Source organism: Balearica regulorum, chromosome 6, assembly GCF_011004875.1.
Source record: "Balearica regulorum gibbericeps isolate bBalReg1 chromosome 6, bBalReg1.pri, whole genome shotgun sequence".
Lineage (NCBI taxonomy): Eukaryota > Metazoa > Chordata > Aves > Gruiformes > Gruidae > Balearica > Balearica regulorum.
In genome coordinates, this window is record NC_046189.1 from 30546144 (window position 1) to 30568232 (window position 22089).

General features: G+C 42.2%; 1 protein-coding gene across 3 annotated transcripts in view; it reads right to left on the bottom strand.

Annotated features, from left to right (window-relative positions):
* The window catches only part of SEMA5B (semaphorin 5B), a 272595-nt gene that overhangs the window by 5255 nt on the left and 245251 nt on the right, over positions 1 to 22089 (bottom strand). For all 3 annotated transcript variants that reach the window (XM_075757063.1, XM_075757062.1, XM_075757064.1), the window contains 5 exons: positions 21293 to 21511; positions 19282 to 19452; positions 18228 to 18377; positions 17281 to 17325; positions 13883 to 14088 (listed from right to left, as the gene is read on the bottom strand). In XM_075757063.1, coding sequence (XP_075613178.1) covers positions 13883 to 14088; positions 17281 to 17325; positions 18228 to 18377; positions 19282 to 19452; positions 21293 to 21511 — 791 coding nt within the window. The remainder of the gene's footprint in view (positions 1 to 13882; positions 14089 to 17280; positions 17326 to 18227; positions 18378 to 19281; positions 19453 to 21292; positions 21512 to 22089) is intronic.

Consider the following 22089-nt stretch of genomic DNA (forward strand, 5'->3'; position numbering starts at 1 on the left):
CACTGGAAATTGGTTGATATTTTGAAGAAGGGAAATTAGGCAGCAGTGAATTTTAGAGATGTACACATACATACTCATGCAAGCCCCACAGAAGAGGTGCGCAGTTACATCTCTTTGGGTGGGCTCCCGTGCTGTTTTACTCAGCGCTGTAACCCTTGCTCTCATCCTGCAGTTCTTTGCTGTGACAGTACAGAGATAGCCAACGACTTTCTCTTTGGAAGATATTCCCCCAATGCTATATGGGTTATGTCATCAAGGTCAGAGCCTCCTGACAACTTGAACTCACTGGAGTTATTGTGGGGATGAAAACAGCCTGCTGCGCCCATAGGTGTTCCCACCGATATTTATCAGTCCCAACGGGAAAGGCCAAGAGTCGTCACCACAACACAACTACAGTCCATCACAAAAGCTAACACAGACCAGACCCTTGTTCACAGCCCAACTCCTACAAGTATCTCTTCACCTCAGCCACCTCTGAGCCAAGTTCCCAATACCAGAGTGGTCAAGAAGTCCATGCTGAAGATATGCCAAGTCCTCTTAGAAGGTACAATCCTTCGGTGCTTTTGCAGGGACTTATCTGCAGCTGCAATAATGAAGCTGACTGAAGCAGCAGATCAAGCACTAGAGCTCAGGCTGTCCTCAGTAGAGATTTCAGAGAAAGAAGAAAGACTTGCCTTTGCTGCCTGAGCCCTTCTGCACTACCATCCGGCACCCTCAGGGAGGTGTGTCAGTCAGCTGGGCACTCACCAGACCTTACTGATGACAATTTTCCTGATATTTAACCTGTATTTTCCCTTTCTCGTTTTCTGCTTCCTCAAGTATCAAACACTAATGCCTCTCCCTGACTACAGCCACAACCTCTTCGGACTGGTTGCTGAGTAAGAACGATCAGAAGAGACCAGAAGCCTGATCAATGTTTACTGCTGAAACCCCACTGGGTGCAAAATCTCTGTGCCATACGCACAATGTATTTCAAACACCGAAGGAAACGTATTTCAGGCCCTCATTTTGATCCTATCCTGCCTTGAGAAGAAAGAAGCTTCTGGTAGTTGTGCAAGCATAATATTCCCCATAGAAAGTGAGGCCAGACCCTAAGCTAATATGAAAACCTGTGGGATGTGCTTAGAAAAAGTGCTCCATTCAACTAATAACTAGAAACTCAACATGCATCAATGAAATACTTTTATCTGCTTCCTCCCTTCCAGTATGAGCCATGCCATCCTGGCATATTTGATATCATCTATGTCTTCTGGTATGTTCACCACTAACCTCAATTCGAGAACCTGTTAGCAGAAGGTAAGCCACCAGCATGTGCTAACCCAACCAAGTGGATCACTCAGAAGCAGGCACAACTTCAGCTGCTTCCTTTAAAAGACCCTTTATTATGTTGCATTGGCGTATGACTAATATATACAAAAAATTCTCTGACCCAGGAACTCTGCTTTGTCAAGCAAGGATGTTTTCAAATGGACTAAGATGGATACGTTTTTAGGATAATGTAAAACAGCAACAGCTTTCTCCATTATATGTGATCTGTCAACTAATCAAAAGGTCCAATCTTGTTGCCAGTGAATTGCATCTATGCCAAGTACAACAGAATCCTGAGTATTTCAATATTTGCAGAATTATATAAACAATTTGTTATCACTCTTGCTATTGTATTCGCCATTAGTTAGAACTGCAAGAGTCTGAGGGGAAAGTTTACAGATAACCCCCCTTGTGTGCTGTACTGACATACACTCGCAGGCTGTTTCTCCCAATGTAGAGCCAAGTGTCGGATGTGTTAAACATGACTGCACTGTGCCATATGCATACATTTAATTTTGTTCAGTTTTCTCCATTGATATTTTTAGCCTAAGTCATCATTCAGATTTTCCATTTGTTATTTTTCTCCAGCAATGCTTTGCCACTACCCCCTCTCCCAAATTCTGCCTCTGCTCCAAATCATTAAGTCATAATCCACTGACCTACTTGCTTACATTCTCCCAGATGTATCAAAACATCTTCATACGTAACAGTATGGGACTTTCAGTACTACTCCCATCCTACAGCTGCATGTACAAGCTGTATAAACATCTCTTATACACATAAACAGATCAAATGTTTCAACTTTCAATAAACAATCACGAAAATTTCAAAACTTGATTTAAAAGGGGGATGAACATCTCCCCACCCCCAATTAAAAGGAATTCCATATAGTTTCTGAAATGCTAAAGTGAAAAAGATGTTTCTAAAAGCATTTGATACAGATACAACAAATACCAAAGTAAGGGCCATAGAGTAGTTCCCACAGGGTGACATGCGACAGCAAGATTTCCTTCATCTTCTCCCACAGAAAGCACTCAGCTTTCTGCAGCTCAGCATTCCCTTTGAGCTCCAGATCTTCTTTTCTATTTTGGGGGTGGTGTGGGGGAAGACTCAGCAAGTTCCCAAGAGTTTTGTAGGTTAATCTTCACCAGCTACGCAGCACTGCAATCCCCGTGAAGTCAGTGACAAAGGACAACTTCCCTCAACTTCACAGTTTCGCCACTATTTCTCTGTCAACAGGTGTACTTTCAGTTCTTCCCCCTCCCACCCAAGACACTTTCCTCTTTAAAAAGGTAAAAAGAAGAAAGAAAAAGATGTGTTGCCTGTGCCAGGACTGACTGCATAGTTGGATGTTTCCATCTTGCAGATTTGTTTGTAATGTTGAACATCCCAGTGTACTAGAAAGAAAAACTTCCCCTTTCCTTCGTCACAATGTGAGCAGAGGCACTAAGGAACCAAAGGTAACAACTCCAGTCACTGCTAACCCTCCTCATCCACGGTGGACACAGGCAAAGGTCTAAAACTAGGCTCTTGGTAGCAGATGGCAACTCTGTAGTCAACCAACTCCTCTTAGCAATATCCAAATCAAGCCCATGTGCATCCTGCATCATGCCGCTGCAGAATCAGCGCCAAAATTCCCACTGAACTCAGTTGCACAATTGGCCCTAAAAGAATTAACATAGCGTTTCTAATTTTCCTTGGAACAGCATCCAACGTACTTCCTGTAGCAACAGTGGGATGGCCATTACTCTCCCCCATCCCCCAAATGGTGCGATAAGGGAATTGTGCAATGATATAAAGAAGCCAAGATCCAACATTTAGCTTCTTTTGTGCTCCTTTTAAGTTGTCTCTTGCAGTGAAATCAGATTGAGCAAAATGCCTTTTCGATGCAGATCAGCTGTTTTATGGAGTTAGCCATGCCTTCTTGTTAAAGGACGTTACTTTTTGTGTTCTGGGAACATTAGCCAAATGACTTAGGGTTGTGGAAATATATTAATATTATGAAACATTTCCCACAGCTTGTACATCTCTGCAAGTACCAAGGCAGATATCTCAGAATTATAATTAACCAGTAAATTTGGAAATAATTAGCATAATAATTACATTTCAACAGAATAAACCATACAACTAAAATAACCTCTTTTGGCAATAATTGACACCAGGAAAACAAATGACGTCTGGCCCACCCACATGCTCCCTTTCTTCTGATCCACCGGATGCTACAACACTGCTGTGCCTCTTGAGCTATGCATTACGAATGACCCTGGAAAGATGGAAAGTTGCCAGAAAGACTTTATAAGACCCACATATCTACTGCAAGCTAAGATTTTTTAAGACTTGAATGATTCTTCTTTCTGAAGAAAAAGTGTGTTCCCTTACTTCAAAATTTGCTTAGGGTCTTACACTAAACAAACAATCTCACCCGATGCTTTTATAAAATCTCTTGAGCTCTGCCTACACTGAAGTCAAAGGTAGTAGTGGCCAGGGTTTATGTGTTGAGGTCTTTTTGATGAATTCAACAAGGCTGTTTGTTTGCAGGATTTACAGTGAAGTGCAGACGTACAGATGAGGAACCTATTTTCTATATAAGAAGGTTTTTCCTCTCAAAAAGAGATACAAAAAAATCCCACTGGGACACTAAACTTATGATTGCATGTTCTTTTTGGATGGAAGCTTACCATATTTTTAGAGTTGAAATTCTTTGTTCACTGTTATTGGTAAATAAATTAAACAACCCCCAAATGACGGCAGCATCTGTAGATGTGCTCGGGTTGACAATGGAACTAACATTCAATTATAGGAAAATGAATAGCTACAGTTTTCTATAGCTGTTTGAAAATAGCTATTTTATCCTTATACTTGGGAGGGAGTGAGGTTATATTACTGCCATTTTAAACTTATAAAAACCTTCGGAGTTGGCAACATAAAGGACCATTGTCAGAAAGATGCTTTGGCACATCTCTGACTTTAAGCACATAAGTAAGATGACAGAACAAACTGTATGTAATAGTAAGGCAAACTGAGGTGAGTCCCTGCTTAGAGCTAAATCCAGGTTTAAGCATTTTTCGGAACTGGAAACTGAAGTCCAAGGAGTTGATGGAAATCTTCCCACTGGCAAGTCTAGCCTAAAGCTTGCTATTTATCCCTGCCTTGCCAGTAATTTGGTGGTGGCAACACACATGACGTGGCGCACAGACACAAAAGAGGAATGCAGGGCTGCCCCAAGCTGCTTACCAATATAGCTGGTGCACAAGATACGTAGCAGCCATGATCTCAGCTGTGTGGGAAGGTGCAAACTGTCTCCTTGCTGCACTGCTGTGCTTCACTGTATGTCCTTCCTGGGTCCCTCACATATACTATAGTGTTACTACAGGGGCCCATGAGCTGAGCTACGCCACCTGCCCTCAAGCATGCTCTAGTACTCAGACTAACTCACCAGAGGTATAAACACTGTTTTCTAAAACTAAGTTCAGTAATCTGCATTGGGTGCAGATGATCACTTAGAGTAACTGGGCTAGACTGGGCTTCCACTGGTGATAACTAGTAAGGCCCACAGTCCAGAGAAAGCAGTTCTCATCACCTCACTGCAGTTACACTGGGGCAAGTAGCCCCCCAGTTTTGAGATGACCTCAGAGATGCTCATTCTGGTGAATTACCAACACAAGGCACGCAGCCTGGTGCCAGCCCACAGCGCTACATTTAGACTGAGAATTGCAAAGGTGTAACTGCAGTGGTGCAAAAAAAAAAAAAAAAGTAGTAAAAATAGAAATAAAAGTAAAAACTGGCCTAATTTGCCATCTGCTAACTCTGTTCAGTCGCTTATAGTCTTATTGCTTTCCAAATATCTCACATCCTCTAAATAGCTGCTTTTTGATTATTTTCCTCAAGATTGCTTTGTTTTCTCCCCATGCTGCATCTCACCTTGTTATTTCCTCTCTACATTTATAATCTCCCCAGGTCATTTTCCATTATTTCTATAGCAATGGCTGGTTTTTTGACACACCTCCCAATTTAATATCTTCTGCTAGTTTAATTAACACACTGACTGCACCCTCTCCAAGCTCATTAATTAAGTATTAAATAAAGCCAAACGTTGCATTTCTGCTTGCGGTGCCCCACACAACTCCTCCCCATAGCCCCATATGTTCCCATTAACAATTGTCTGATGTTCACAGTCCATTAGGCAGGTTTCAATCTCTGCAGCAGCAGTCCTGTCCAAGCCAATTTCTACTTACATGTCACAAGATTATTTAAGACACCATCATCATCCTCCTTTCTTTAGGTGTATGGACCAGTGAAGCTGCATTTTTAACCAGCTGAGAATCTGCCCTTATGCAGCTCAGTCTCGTGCTTTCCCTTCATTCCCTAACACTGAAACTCTGTGCAGAAAGTGATTGTGTTTGATTTCTTCCTGCTCAGCATTAGGTCCAGGCTCAGTTGTCAGTTCATCCCAACCACCTTTCATGTCATCAGGGTATATGTGACATGTTGCCTCTCAAATATTAATTCAGATTTGCCTGCATATTAACACTGACACAGATTTGTTTCAATGAGCTTCCATCGCTGTAACTGAAAGCACAGTTGAGTCAATCATCCCATTTGTTTCTCCTGGTTTCACTCTCTAGGATGGCCCCAACTCTGCCAAATTTTAAAGACCAAGTGGGATTTAATGCCCCATTGATACGCTTTGTAGAACGGGGAAGGTCCAGGCGTACTCTGTCGATTGTGGGCCTGTCTGATTACAGATAGTTTCTCTTATCCCCAAATCCAACTGACATTTCTCCCACAGACTTACTGGAGCTACTTGTGTGACTTTAGTGCATTGGACTTTGGTAGCTTAACAGTGACTGAATTAGCTGGGAGGAAATTGGCCTGCTTTCTTCAAACACTTTTGTATTGCCTTTGCATTTCATGGCGCTGGGTGTTTGCCCAAGATCCATGATATTTATAAAGGTAATTGGAGTTGTTCATTAGCTGGTTCTCACAGACTCTGGGACACGTTCCATCTAGATTCCTTCAGTTCTTTCCTTTATTCACATGCTTTGTGACAAATCTCAGGACGATGTTAGAACTGACTTAATGAGGACTCCCCCAGCTATAGAGGAATGCAGGCAGAGCTACTCCTGCTTACCCTACGCCAAACCTATTCTGCATATATAAGTGATGCACCGGGGAAAGGTGGCAATGGATGTAGCGTAGCTGCAGCCTGTGCAACCTGTGTGGTGGCAGCAGACAGCACATCCTGAGCAGCCCTGAGGTCTCAATTGCTCTTTAGGACAGGCCGGTCGTGGTTCAGGACAGGCAGCTCAGGTATTTCAGCTGTCCTCTCTCTGAGCTACCAAACACCTTCTGAATAGCAACACAGCTATCTTTACTTTGTATATATGCAGCGAGATTTCTTTATGTTCCTACTTAAAAAATCCATTATTTTCTACTGAGGCAGCTCCCCTCCAAGTGTATCACAGAGGTTATACGTTTTCTGGTATTTATCGTTTGTCTAACATCCTCTCCCTTTACTTTAGCTCCCTGCCTCTTTCATGGCTCTAAACTCTTTTGCAAACACATAATTAATTCCTCCTGCATATCTTGGAGGGACTGAGGATTCCCCAGTTCAGCTAATGCACATAACACTGACAACCAGAGCTTTGTGGAGACAAGGAGTGAAGAACCACTTCAAGCACCTGGACCAAGGGAGAACTATTAACTTTTAGCAAATGAGGCTAGGGTATATTTGAAATATTCCTCTTCTGACCAGTAGGGGGAAGTCATGTAAATACACAGCAGCCAGTGCCGTGCAATTTTGTTACTTTCATTCCTGCAGTTCTTCTTCATTTAATTCTCCTTCTTCCAGCACAAGTGGGTGGGTGGGAGCAGATACATGTCAACCCCAGAGAAATTAGGAAAGGTGAAAATTGCAAGAAAAAGGTAATATTATTTATTAGATCAATTAGTGTAGCTGGAAAAATCAGATGATAAACTTTTGAATAATCTGTCTTCAGGTCTGAAACAGCTGCTCACATGTTCAAAAACCTGCCAGCTTTTTCCAGCTATACTCGTTGATCTAATTAAACCAGATTAAAACAAAACTTGTCTACCTACAAACCTATCTTGCCTGCATCCACAGATTATTGCAGCTGCAGTAATACAACCCCAAAGAAAGGTTAGTGTCAGCATCCATGATGACTAGCCTAGACTGTAAGAAGACAGAGCATGGACCATACATCTGACCTGGGTGTAGAGGAGGTAATGCCTGGCCACACAATGAGGAGGAGAGAAGGCTGAGTCAACAGATAAAAACATGACAGGATGACCCCCAGTGTGACTTAAAACTTCTCAAGGTGGCTTAAAGTGAAATAGAAAAAGTCATCCCAAAAGCTGGACTCTCAAAACGGTGGGGGAAGAGGAACAAGGTCAATCCCCACCCCACAGTGAGTAGCAACAGCCCTGTGAAGTAATGAAGGATTTGCATACGGAGCAGATGCAGTGGGGACCGATTTCCATTGGGGGACCATTAAGAGCAGCTGCTTAGCATCCCAGAGGGAGCCAGGAGCAAGGAAACATTCAGATCCAAATAGGCAGGTTCCCCTACTCTTAAATAATGTATCTATGAGAGGGAGAGATATCTGTGACTTGCACACAGCAACCCGCTGAGCTACTGCTGTCATGGGGTGAGGACACCTCCAAGAGATGCACATCACTCTACAGGCACGATCATCCTAGGACAGCCACACCTCCAGGCATGCTTGACTGCTCAATTTGACTCGACCCAATGATATAAAGGGGAGAAAAGACACTAATAGATTTTGACTGAGACGCACCACTTAATCCTTTTTTCCCCATCAATAAGCTCTCTTGCTTTTCCTTCCTAGCAGGCATTATGTAAATTGAGAGTCCCCTGAAGTGATATTTGCAACTGCAGGATCATACAAGAAAGGGCACAATGCCTCTTTGCCAATACAACCCCCTGCCCCTACTATTCTTTTTCAAATAATACTATACAGATGGTAAGTACTAAAAATATGTACTCTACCATTCAAGCACTTAATGTTCTTAAATGCCACTTTGTTCAGGGGAAATAGTCTTTGTTAAACATGAAATTCACTGAGAACAAAATTTATGTTTCAATCTGATTTACTATATATATATGTATGTATGTATGTATGTATTTATTTTTTCCAGCTGATTACATCAGCTAAATCTCTCTCTAAAGTGCCATGCAGCTAAAGAAAATACTTAAGGGAGGCTGTTGATAACTTATTGATGATGTTGGGTATCATCAACTGCTGGCTTATGTCTGAACTTTACAGCCACTTCCTGGGGCTTGAATGATGCACAGTGAAAGGGTCACTGGAAAAAGAAAAAAGTTTGTATCACAGTGCTATCAGTGTATGTGCTGTGATCACCACAAATAAATGGGTTAGCCAATTTTAGTTGAAGTAGCAACATATCAAATTAAGCTATAGGACACTGAAGCCCTAAGTTTTCCATGGCAGGGAGAAACAAACATACTCGGAGACCAAGGCTGACTTAGACAAACATTCCTCCAGGGCACTTGACAGTAGTTAAAGCTCATTTAAACTTGAACCACTGGCTGTCTCCCCACTATAAAAAAAGGTGTGATTTTCAGCAGCAATGAAAATGACCATCACCAAGAGACAGACATTTAAAATCCTTACAGGGATCCACTTTCCTGTACCCTGAGCTTTATTTCTTTTTGCAAAGTTGAAAGCCACACCAAATGGCCAGCCTGTTGTTTTATTCAGAAGGATTCTTCTTCCAAAGACAGAATTGGTTTCTGTTTCATCATCCTCCACGTTGGTATTTTATTGTCATGAATTATTCGAGATTAGTAATGAAATGTGGATCACAATGTTCAGAGTTCTTCGCAGGGGGTGTCTGCTCTCCACTGTTATTTGATTCTCAACAGCATTGTTCTCACTTTATTAAAAAAATATTCATTGTCGCTTCTAATTTACACAGAGTCACAGGTGATCTAATGAATATTCCCTCCATTTTCTGGTAGCCGCATTTATATTTGCTGTATAATTTTGGGCAAGTGCAGGACTCACAGTCCTACTCAAGTTAATATGTATTGTTCTGGTGTCCTACTAGAAACTTCAGGTATCAGGTGATACATCAAATATTTCGTTTCCCTCTTTCATTGCCATCTTATGCAATCTCAGTTCTCGCCTCATCTTCCGCCACAATAAATTTGCTAATTGACATAAATGACTGTTTTGCTTGAGCACAACTTCAGTGTTTGGCCCTTAGCTTCTACGAGAGCAGCGGTGATGCCCAGAGCAGATGCAACGCTCAAGTGCTTCCTTAGATTATTTGAGGCATCTGTACAGAAAGAGTTTGCCTGCGTGACTCATGACTAAAACTGTGTTTAAGGAAGGAAGGACAGAGGGAGGTCTACCCAGCACAATTGAGAAGAAAATCTGCAGAATCATCATCATAACTATCCTGCAAACTTAGATTTCTCACTAATCCCATCTGGCCTGATCCAAAGGCCATTGGATTTTGGATGTGGACCAATGTGCAGACGCCTTTGCCTGTCCAAATCCCGTGCAGAATAAAAAGTTGGCTCTCTTTATTGGCAAAGGACTTAGCAATAGGAAGAAGTTCAGTCCAAATCCTTTCTCCATGCATGGCTGTTCCAAGAGCTCCTAATTCACAAGGGCTCAACCTTGACCCTACATCCTCCTGCCTCTACTGCAGGATCATCTGGCTTTCCATCAGCATGATGGTAATCAGTAACTCACATGAATAAGTCACTGAGCAGCTGAAGCAAGATGTTAAAAAAGAGGATCTCCTCTCTGCTTTGATAGCCAGTTATTAACTAATTGGCGTGGCAGTACTGGGAAGGCTGTAGGTGGTTCTGTAACCCATCATGCCAAAATGTGAAGAGTAGATAATTTTTATTTCATTATGCTCTTGTTCTGCACAGTCTTCAATATTGTCAGAGTGCTGTATGAACTTTAACCAATTAATGAAACATGAACTGCTTATTAGGTGACCCAAAAGGTCTCTCCCCTACGATCTATGAATAACAAATCAAAATCAACATGCTGCTGGTAAATGCATATGCATGAAATCTTTTAAGACATCATGGGTAAAATAGCTAATAATAAACCTCACAGCATTCTTGAGAGACCAAAACAGGAAGGGAAAAGAAGCCAGCAAAAATAAACCAGTCTTCTGCAAATCACTGCCTAGGCAACTTAGCATCAGCTAAATGATCAATAGGTCACCATTATGTATGATATTTACATCTGATCTGAATTACTGCATTGCTGTGCTGAAATGTCCAACAAGGCTTGTATCAGCTAGCACTTCCTTCATTAAAATCTGCCTTCATATAAAATTCACCTTGATTTATGAGTTTGCATTCAGTGCTGTACATTTGAATGTAACACTGCCAAACTTTCTACTGTGTTCACCTGCTGGTTGGAGAGCAGAGATATTTCAAGATGAAAACAAACTACAGACAGTTGCAGAAGGCTTATTATTATCAAAGAATGGAAAATAATAGACTTGTGCATATGCTCAGCCTTCTGCTAACATCATGTCACTGTGCATTACCATTTTCTGTTACTGAAAAGTAGTCTACACACCATGTATTTCCTTTATCATGGATTTATTAACTCTTACACACACACACACACACACACCCAGACACAAATGTACAATGATTCTTTTGCTTTCATTACCTATAAAATGTTGGGAGCAGTTTTCTTGGTATCTGCTGAATAGAAACTTACTTGGGTTTAGAATCTGGAATTTCAGGTGGTTTCACTTTCTTTCATACATACACATTTTAAATTCAGATGGGCCCATATCCAAGCTCAGTCCAACCCTCATTTTCCAGAAGGTGAATTTTAGCTCCTCCATCATTTGAATGTTAATTGTGCAGCATCACAATAAAACCACACATGCTCCTTGAAGGCATGAAAAACTCCCTCCTGACCCTTAGAAAAATCTGCCAGTTATTCCTAAATATAAAGCTGGCTAATAACAAGTTCTGGAAGTAATTACACAGCACAGAGCACACGGAGCCTTCCTCTTACTGCATTAACACTAGATTCTTCAAGTGAACGCTGAGAAGTGGCAAATTTGTAGTATTAAATGAGACATTTTCAGGCAAGAGTTTAAGAGAGGAGGGACAACAGGGAAGATGAACATAAGGAAATATTCAACAGGAATAGAGAAAAGGGGCTTCATTGATAAACACATTTTACCCTTTCTGTAAATCTCTTTGCCTCATTCACCGTGCGGAAAGAGTATGACTTTGAGTTCTTCTTAGCAAGTAGCCCCTTGCTCCTAAACATTTAGTTTTGGTCTGTCAAATGACTGTAGATTTATGCACTTGAACTCTTTCACTTCCTAACGTTCTATAAATAAGCCCCATCTGGTCTATCTCTCCTTGTGTCCAAGTCCCTTCTCCCCCCAGCCTAACTCATACAGTCCCAGCTAGCTAATGCCTTCCTTTAAATAAACTAGACTTTTCAAAATTTGATCTAATGCCTAGGGTCTTTATGTCCCTCGAAAGAAGACTCTAACAGCTGCTTACTGTTCCTACACACTAGATCAAGTATTCAGACATGGATCTATCAAAGAGGTCAACTCCCTCCCGATACTACATTAACTAATCTGCTGCTATTTTAAACCTCTCTTAGCTTTATTATTACTTCTACTCCACTGCACCACTCGGCATAAGACATATTGCGTTTTGTAGTCCATTTACCCAATTGATCAAGATTGTTCTGCAAACAACTTCATCCTTCTAAACTTTAAGCATTCTGCCTATTTAGCATAGCTGTGATAGCACGATATAAATCGTGAAGAAAATGCTAATGCAAAGCCAACCCTGTAACTACCTGCTTTTGGCCACAAAAATAAATTTGTCTCTATTCTTCATCGTTTGCTATGTAAGAAATGGGGGGCTACTCTTGCTCATCTCTCTATTCCTGCAAGCTTTTCTCATCTGGGTCTTCCTATTGACTTTACTACAACTACTCACATAACTGAAAGGATTACTCTCATAGTTTGAAGCTTCCAGGATCAGGTCCTAGTTCTTTACCTGTCTTAATAATTTATTACCTAACCCATATATGCAGAGTGTGTAGAATAATACATCCTGTGAAACTTTGTTAAAAGCCTCTGAAAATCCCAGTATGTCTGCTGCTTCCCTCCTATCAAGATCAATATTTATTTAATTTAAAAAAGGAATCCAATTTGCTTGACATGATTTACTTTCCACAAATCCATGCAGACTCGCATTATGATGCTGCACCCTTATTAAACTGTATGCAACTGTAGCCTTATGCTGCTAGGAAATGTATTTATAGGCAGCAGAATCCTCTGAGGGGCTGCGATGGCCAACACAAGGAATTCAGCACATGCTTATCGCCCAACTGGTCTGTTATTTTCCATCTGAAACTTTTCCTTTAGAAGACCAAAACAATATCAACTCTTCAAATGATTTGATGCAAGCTCTTAGTTCTGATGCGTATTCACATTGCAAATTATGGCCAAGTATCAGGAGCCATCTTGTGCCCAGCATTATAAAATCCCTACGTAGAAACAGTCCCCAACACCCAGGGAGTTGAGACTATGGCAAAGGTCCCACCATTGATCTTATTGTTAGGTCTCAGTCAGAAGCCAGGCCAGATCAGCAGAAACAGACAATCAAAATGTCAACATCACATAGCTATACGAAGGAACAAGCAGCTGCAGGGTTTCCTTCTGTTTTGTGTTCATGTCCCAAATAGTGCTCCACACTGTTCAAGTGACCTTAGGCAGACTGTTCCTCCCATGGTGACATAAGCCCCTTCACCCATCCCACTGCTCACTTCTCTAATCCCACGCTTTGCCTGGAGACTGATGCTCAAATACAACGATGCGCTACTGTCTCAGTGTATTGTCTCTTGCACCTTTAGCCCTATCTGCTCAGATAATGGGGGGCGTTCTCTTTAGTCAGCAGACATGCCAACAGAGTATGCCACTTCAACACTCATCATCTCCTAAGGCTTCAGCTCGGAATTCTGCTGCTATCATTGAATTCTGCATGGCTGCCTGGGGTTGGTTCTGTCCAGTACTGACAGAAGGGGTAGAACCCTCTCTGCTTTCTTGTTCTCTTCAATTTGTCAGTTCCCAAAGCATTTCCAGAATCTCATCCTACCAATACGCATTTTCCCAACTATTTGTCTAATAAAGTTTCCATTTTTATTCTTCCTCCCCTCCGTTTCCTCTTACCACGCACTAACAATGCACTGAACTGAGCTCTTACTGATTTCTTAGAGAACAATAGTCAGAATGGGCTAGAGTATCTTGGTATGTACTTGCCAGACTGGCATTCATCAGAACTGTGAAACAGAACAAAATCCCATTGCAGTAATGGGACTTTTTAACCCATTTGTGACAGTATAGCTAAATGCTGCCTCAACGCCCCATGTAATGCCAACAGCTGGACACAGAAATACACACCTACCCAATTCCAACTATGACATAAATACAGAATTTGTTTAGGTAGTATCAAGCTGTTTGTGGTATTTCTCATCAAGTACCCTACCTTGAACTCCATAGGGGTGTACTTCTCGTTCTTGGGGGTTGTGTTGCCCTTGTAATGGAGATGGTTGGGAGTGGTTGGGTGGATAACAGTTGACTCCTGGGACTGCCTCTGACAGCGCTGGCAGTACACGTAAATCACAAACGTTAAGAGGCTAGAGCCGAAGAAACAGGAGACCCCAGTGGCAATCAGATGGATGAGACTAAAACCTGCAAGGAAAATGACAAGAGATGCTATTTTTAAAGAACAGCCCTTTTCCCTCTCCCGACAAGACCACAGGTGCAAATCAGAGCTATGACATCTCGGGATCAACATTAATAAGCTGTTGAAGCCAGAGTCTTACGTTCTAACATAAACCGACATAATCTCCCTGCAAATCGGTCTTCCCACTGCAGCTCTGCCTTGTGCAGTTTAACAGGTTCATGCATTGTTTTCTCAAAGCTCCCTCCCTGTCTCTCCTCTCTCCCCTCTATTGATATTGAAACTAAACATTATGTTAAGCTGACAGCTAAAGAAATGAGCCGTACAAACAATGCACATTAATGGATTCCAAAGCATGTGCGTGTCATGGAAATAAGGGGATAAAAATGCTCAGTGTTTCTCTGAAGGGGAAGGAAGGGAGGGGAAAGCCCTTTTTGTTGGCTGCCCAAAATGCCTATGGGACTGTGTATGGGGTGGGGGAGATCGACATTCCTCCCCTGTGTAATCCAAGTGTGCTCAGCATTCTTGCTTATTCGTGGGGCATCATTGTCTTGGCCATGTCTGCACTACCTCTGCGGTGTATTTGTACCGCTAACAGTGAAACAGGGGTCTTCAGGGGAATGGGAAAGAAAAGGTGGAAAAAGGAAAGGGGGAATGCTTGAAAAAACACTTCTTTGTTGGCTTTCTCCACAAACTGCAAAGATAGGAAGCCAGTTGCAGGCAGGTGCCGGCGGGGAAGCTACAGCGCAAATATTTCAAACAGAAAAGCTCTTGGACTATAAAAGCCTCCTACAGAGATCTCTCCACGTGGGATTGCAGCAGCACCCTCCAAGCACAGCACTGACCTCTGAAAGGAGCTGTTGTTGTGCATCCCCCACGCTGGGAGGTACCTAACTTGCAACTCCGGCTGGTGGGGGGAAGACAAAGTCAAACAGTACTCCTCATTCCTCCCTCACCTCAGAGAGTCTCAAACCGCAGGGTAAAACCAACCACCAACAGATCTCCACTGACAACAGAACAAACAGTAGTGACCTTTAGAGCCACCAAGTTAATGAAGCAACCAGAAGCAATCTTGGGTGGCAAAACTTTATGACCCTGTTGTCTTTTGCTATGTGCAGGGGGGGCATCTACAGAAAAAGGATCAGTAACGATGACTCCAAATGCTACTGCCTTTCCTCTGCCTCGGGTCTGTCGTCTTTCAAAGAGGAGTAACAGGGGCTGTAGTGCCTGGGGGGAATCCCTGACTGCTTCCCCCAGGGCAGCTGTCCCAGGGGACAGGCACATTGGCTCGGTGGCAACTGCAGCGGTAAAATTCCTGTAATACTTAAAAAGCCAATTCATTTGGACAGACTGCTGTATTGACTTGACTGTGTGCAGAGAAACGGAAGGGACTACTCAGAGAGTGGCTTTAAATGAGATTCATTCTTAGTCTGATCACAGCGTGCATTTTTTTGGTGCCATCTTACATTTTAACTGATATGCTTTTCAAATAGAGAATTCTGCCCATTAGTCTACTGCTCTCCTCTAATCTTTAGTTAAAAAATATCCTCCTGAGTTTAAAAAGAACAAAACCAATAGAGTTCTACAGCAAAGTAATGCACTTCAATCATAATTACAGTAAGGAACATACAGAATTTATTAGACTGACGAGCTACATTTATTTTTTAAACCACACTATAAAATTCTATTGCAAGATTACCACTTTCTATTGTGTTTTGGATGACAGTCCAAAAAACCAGCAGAAAGATGATAATTTGCTACTAAACGTTACAAGACTTTTCCAAAGACATTTCCTTTCTAAAAACCTCCACGTGCTTTACATCACTCATGAGAGCTAAAACACAAAATATGCAACTATGCTCAGCAAAGCCACACAACACTCTGTCACATTCTCCTCCTGTCCAGCTTTGAAACCTTTGAAGGTTTCATTTCACTGCTACATTTACCAATTCACTACAATAGGAAATCCTTTCTAAAACATAAAGCTCTTACATTTCCCCCTCACCTTTGAAAGACTCATCTGATTTTTCAGGTGACTTTTAGCCATATCTTAGGGAAAAAACAAATGATTTTATTTGCAGCATGTGAGACCTCAGGGGGAAGCTTTCTGGTTCATCACTTTGAAAATATGGATTTTCTGAGATGCATCAACAGAATTTCTATTGATTGGCTTCTTTGCCAAATATTGTAGAACACTAAGTAATAAATAATATTAGCTATGGTAAAATATAGTTTGCAACAGCAAATACAGTGGTGGTGGTAAAAGAAGGAAATGTGGATAGAGTGCACAACAGCAGAGTGCAAGCCCTAACAAGGAGTCCTGGAACCGACGTAGATACGTTCCATCATCTGAGGGAGAAGGAGAGACACAGAAAGCCAACTGTGACATTGCAGGTGCTGAAATCTTAATTCCATTGATTGCCCCACAGTCACAAACTGAGAAGCCACGTTTCTGTGCCACAGGTGGTGTGCCTTTTTTTTGCCACAATCTCCACAGGGAGAAGAAATTTTGGCAGCCTACAGATCATCTGGATTTCAGGAACGCAGGGATGTGACACTAGCAGGGATTGACATGGTCATTAGTGTGAAACTAGCATTTTAAAATGTCAAAGGAACCTGCCATTTTCTTCAGTGTGCATTTTTACCATAGGGGCTCCTATGGCAGTGGAAAAGTGACACTAATGACTGGATCTTTCCAAGTTACATGCAGAAAGGAGACACAACTTCTGTGAGAGGTGAGGACTTGAATGAAAGGAAGTGCTTGGAGGACAAGTATAAACTCTAATCTCATCCTATATCAGCAAAGGACATGTCTAAGAGACCCTGTTCACTGAAATCCTTATGTTATTTAAAAAAACCTGCCTCCAAACAGCTGGAGGGTTACAGTGGTGGAATGAGGAATATCCCTTCCTTTTTCCTGAACCATTTACCCTGTGGGTAAAGAGAGACAAGCAATGTGCTCCCCGGTAATTAACGACCCTCAGTGGCCAACCCAAACCCCCAAATAAATAAAAATCTCGGAAGTGACAAATGGACATGCGATACATTCCTCCAGTCTCACTCAGACAGCAAGACTCCAGTGGAATTAAGGCTATCAGTGGGATATGAGCTGTACAGATTAATGGTTTGGTTGATACTGCACAGGGAGAAAAGAAGCCAGGTTAAGATAAAAATAAGATATATAGTTAGTGGTACCCTACCTCCACAGTTCGTGCTCTCATCAATGCTGGAGGCTGGCAGGATCACTAAACAAAGAGAAGAAGATTGGAGAAAGTTGTCATTTTGCCATCACTTTACTTCTTTAAGTAATTAAACCCCCTGTGCTCTAGACACGAGAAGCTGCTCACATGTTCTGCAGCAATCTGAGAGTCTCTCTAAATTGAATTATAAGCTCAGAGTGTGAAACACATGCAACAAAACCTCTCCAAAGACCTGACAGTTCCAGTACTGTTACTTGATCACTGTTGAGCTTATTTGATTTAGGGGAAAGAAGATAGCTGAGAAACCATGAAAAAGAGTACCATTGCCTAGACATCTCAGATTTTTAAGTCAGGGCACGGTCATCCAGAAAAGAACGTGTGGAAAGGGGTTATTCAGTCTAGACCCAGATAAAATATTTGCCTGAGAGATTAAATTTCCACAAAATATAGGGTGGAAGATGTTGATGACCATCTGTCTGTCAACAGTGTCACTCTGTTAGACCTTTGATTAATCTCCCCACTTCACACACCAAGTTTCTCCATCTGCCTCATCTTATTTCTTCGCTCTTTTGGGATGCTTCTTTTGATACCTGAACTCAAGGACATTCAGTTGCCCATATCCATACTGAGAAGAGAAATAATTTTTATAATGCAGCCTGAGATGAACTGTGCAAGCTTAAAAGCTTCAACTCAGGTGAAGCAATAACAATTATTTATTACAGATCTAGGTAATTCTGTTTTAAAGAAAAGCTAAGCTCCCTTAAAGGAACACCAGTTACCCTGTACCTGCCACAAGGGAGTTTAGAACATGTTTGTTTGCTTGTTTTTCTAGAAGCATCCAAACCCAATTTATAGTAATGAAAATCTCAGCCTAGCTTGACAGACTGAGCACGAGCTGCTCTCCTGAACTGGCCTACCCTCTCCCTCCTTGATGACACAGTACATACCAGGAATTTCATTATACAGGCAATCTTGGTACTGCGTGCTGTTTCCGACACACTGAGAAGAGTCTGGGCTGTGTACCTCGCAGTAACGGCTGCGATATTGGATGCCCTCTTCATTACACAAGCTCCACTCTGACCACTCTGACCAGCCACCTGAAATCCAAGATCAGGAAAACACACAGACAATGTCACTGAGAAAGAAAAGGATCCCTTGTAGACACCAAACTTCTCCCATGCTGAAGGATGTCTAGATCCTGGCCTGGGCCTCTCTCACACATGTAATCCAAGGGCCTTCAGTGGATTTAATTTTCTCAACACAAATAACAGTGCGAGCATCATACCCTACTTGTCAGGTTGTAGTTTTCTTAACATGGACTGAACCAACCCTTGGTGGAGCCCTGCACAGCACAGAGTTGTCTTGAAAACTCCTATATCAGCTCTCTGGTTAAAGACAAACAAGGAGCTGGATTGGGGCAATGTTGCACCAGGACCACTTCAAGTTTTGAGGTGGCCTCCCAGGGATACCTCAAGCAGCCAGCACAAATTACAGCAGTTAGAGAGTTTTGCTGAGGTTTCTAAGGGCAGGAGTTGGCCTGCACTGGATCAGAAATACACAAAGGTGGTTCAAAACCAGCACAGATCTAAACTGTGTCCTCTGAGTTGTAGCACATGCTCATCTGCCTGTCTATATAAGAAAAAGGAAAGACTGTCCCTTCCATAAATGTATGGATTGATGCTTCATGACTGCTTTTGTTTGCCTTGTAAGCTTCCACATTGAAGAACCAAGCTTTTTCAATTGCTTCAGCCATTAACAAGATTTTGCCTGTCTGGCACCAGAATGCCAGAGCATGAGCTAGTGAACAGGTAAAGAGAAAGGTGATGCATTGTAGTTGAACACTGGGATGTCTCCTTTTTCCCTGGTTCAACAGACATTTACTGAATGGACAGAAAACCTTCTAACTGGTGGTGTTTCTGATTTCTTTTTAAAACATTTTGCAGATGTGCCTTGCTCCCACCACCACCCAAGCCAGCTGGAGCAGGAATGAGAACTGGCTACCTTCACATGGGTGCGTGTTGCAAAGGGCCTCCTCGGTGTGCAGACCAATGCAGATATCCTCTCCACTAGACGGAGCTGGATTGGTGCAAGTCCGTGTGCGCTGGTAGTGTCCTCCTCCACAGGTTGCTGAGCAGTGAGACCAAGGAGTCCAGCAAGACCATGAGCCTTTCACTGAAGGACATTGAAAAGCAAGGAGAGAGAGGTGGATGCTGTTGGTTACTCCTCTCACTGTGACAAAGCTGGACCGCCCCAGTATCTCACCTTCCAGATCCACCCTGCCCAGACTAGCTAGCAGCTTCCTGCACCCCAGGACATCTGGGCCTGACAACAAGAGCTTCATATCAAGAGAGGGTATGAACGTGCTGCACTCTGCGGATGCAGAATGAAGTCTATGCACATAAAGACTTTGCATCATAAAGTGCCAAAATAGAAACTGTTCTTGAGGGTAGTCACTGAAATTTCTATTCTATTCTATTCTATTCTATTCTATTCTATTCTATTCTATTCTATTCTATTCTATTCTATTCTATTCCACACCTTTTTATAAAACAGCGTTGTTGTTTTTATTATATTATCTCCTGATGCTTCACCTACAGTACCAGCAGATTTACTTGAGAAAAAAGTGATGTACAACCTAAATGGAGCTTATATGGCTATAGTCCTCTAGCTCTAACCTTCAGGAAACAGAAACTCAGAGACTTTATTTATTGTCCCTGCTCCTTACGGGGGGGGGGAATTGGACTAGATGACCTTTAAAGGGCTCTTCCAACCCAAACCATTCTATGATTCTATGATCTGAACACAGCCCCATAACAGGTTAATAATAAAACTAAGGAGGGACTTAAGATCCCTGATTCTCAACGCCCCCTTGTCAGGCTACTAGACTGCCTGATTTGCAGGTCCACATGCCATTAATTCAGAAGATAATAACCTGATGACTTAGTGCAAGATAAACCCAGGATTTGTGTATACACATTGAGAGAGGCAGGGAAGGAAGGAGACACAGAGAAATAGTAATCATGCACTCAGAACAGATTGTAAAACATCATAGTGTCCAAGGGGAGCAAACAGCACAGAAGAAGGGCACAGACATTAGTGAAAAGCCACTGAGCTTCCAAAATAGTACTAATAGCTGCCTTTATAGTGCTAGAGTTATTTTCTTTTTATAGGCCATAGAGTGCAATATTTGACACTGCTGCTACGCTCTCGCTGCACATTCTGATCATATCTGCATTGGAATTTTATCTTTGTATTGAATTTTAAAATCATAAAACTACTATTATAATATAGCATTTTCAAGTGTAGGCCACAAACTATATTGCCAGAGGTAGATAATTGCTAGAACTGCAAAGAGGCAAGGTAATTTGTGTAAGATCACTTAAATTTAGTTTAGATGATAGTTATTACAGAGCAAGGAGAAGGACAAGTGAGAAAGAATACAGTAGTCAATGGTCTATTATTACTATTCTGGACCAGGAGTGCAACATAAACATGAGGACAAACTCGAAAACCAGGAAACCAGGCAAGAATACTCCCTGCTGGCTGTGCAGGAAATGGTAACTGATGTCAAGAGTAGATGCCCATCGCAAGAACAATACGTAAGCAGGAGAGGGGGAAGAAACAAGTGTTCACAAGAAGAACCGCCACATCAAGCATCTCTACACAGTATTATGCCACATTTATTAAGCCTGTCTCCTCATCAAGGTGCAGATACACCATGATGTCCTCCACTGGATGGAGCATCAAACCTTCTTGAAGCAAAAAATTGCTAGACAAGCCACAATACTACTTCCTCTAGAGGATGTGGCTGTGTTACCCTCTGAGCCTAGGTGAAACATAAGTCATAGCACTAAAGATCACATACATGGGTCATTACAATAGCTTTTTAAAAAATTAAGGAAAAATCCCCCAAATAATAATAATTAAAAAGCAGCTTGGAAATACTTAATTTTTTTGTGGCGCTACTGTTAAGATGGGGAAGAATTTCATGCAGGAAGGTGATCATGGTTACCTGGGCACGGATGTGGATTGCAGTCTTGGTACTCCATTGCTGACCCCACGCAGGGCAAGCCACCATTTTTAGGTTCAGGGTTTGTGCATGTTCTCTTCCTGATCCTAAAGCCCAACTCACAGTCCCTGGAACAGGAAGACCAGGCCCCCCAGAAGGACCAGCCCCCATTGATAATCCGTGCAGAGGTCTTACCAGTCTTGAGAAGGTCATCAACAAGAGCTTCAAGGAAAACAAACAAGACACCACATGATCACTAATTAAGCAGTTGTTGGGCTTTTAAAAAGGACTTCAGCTCATGAATAGAATCAGGATTTATGTGCCCTGTGGAAGAGTTTCTGTTGAAAGCCCTTAACAAGAGTTTTGTTCCACAGGGTTACAGCTAAGCTAGATGCAAAATGAAATCTGTACACACACAGTCTACTGATAACCTTGATAAATGACCTTTCTGGGCAGTAAATTGTGGTAGTCAAGGCTGTGCCCTCAGGACGCTGCCTTGCCTCACAGCAGTAGTGAATGGGATAACCCCTCAGGCAGTGCACTAGGGGACCTCCAGAGAGAAAGAAGAGTAAAGAAAGACATGCTGTCCTGTAGAATGGCGCTTTTCTTCTCTACACCCTCATTACTTGCCTGTTCTCTTTGGGGCAGCTTGGCAGCAGCAAGAACAAATCTATACACTGCCATGAGCACAGAGCTCACAACTGTGAGTCACAGGGCTCTCTCCATCCCTGCCATTCTGCAGTGACACTAGTCATACATGTCGAGACTTATGCAGACAAAATCAGGTTCTTGCTGTTCTG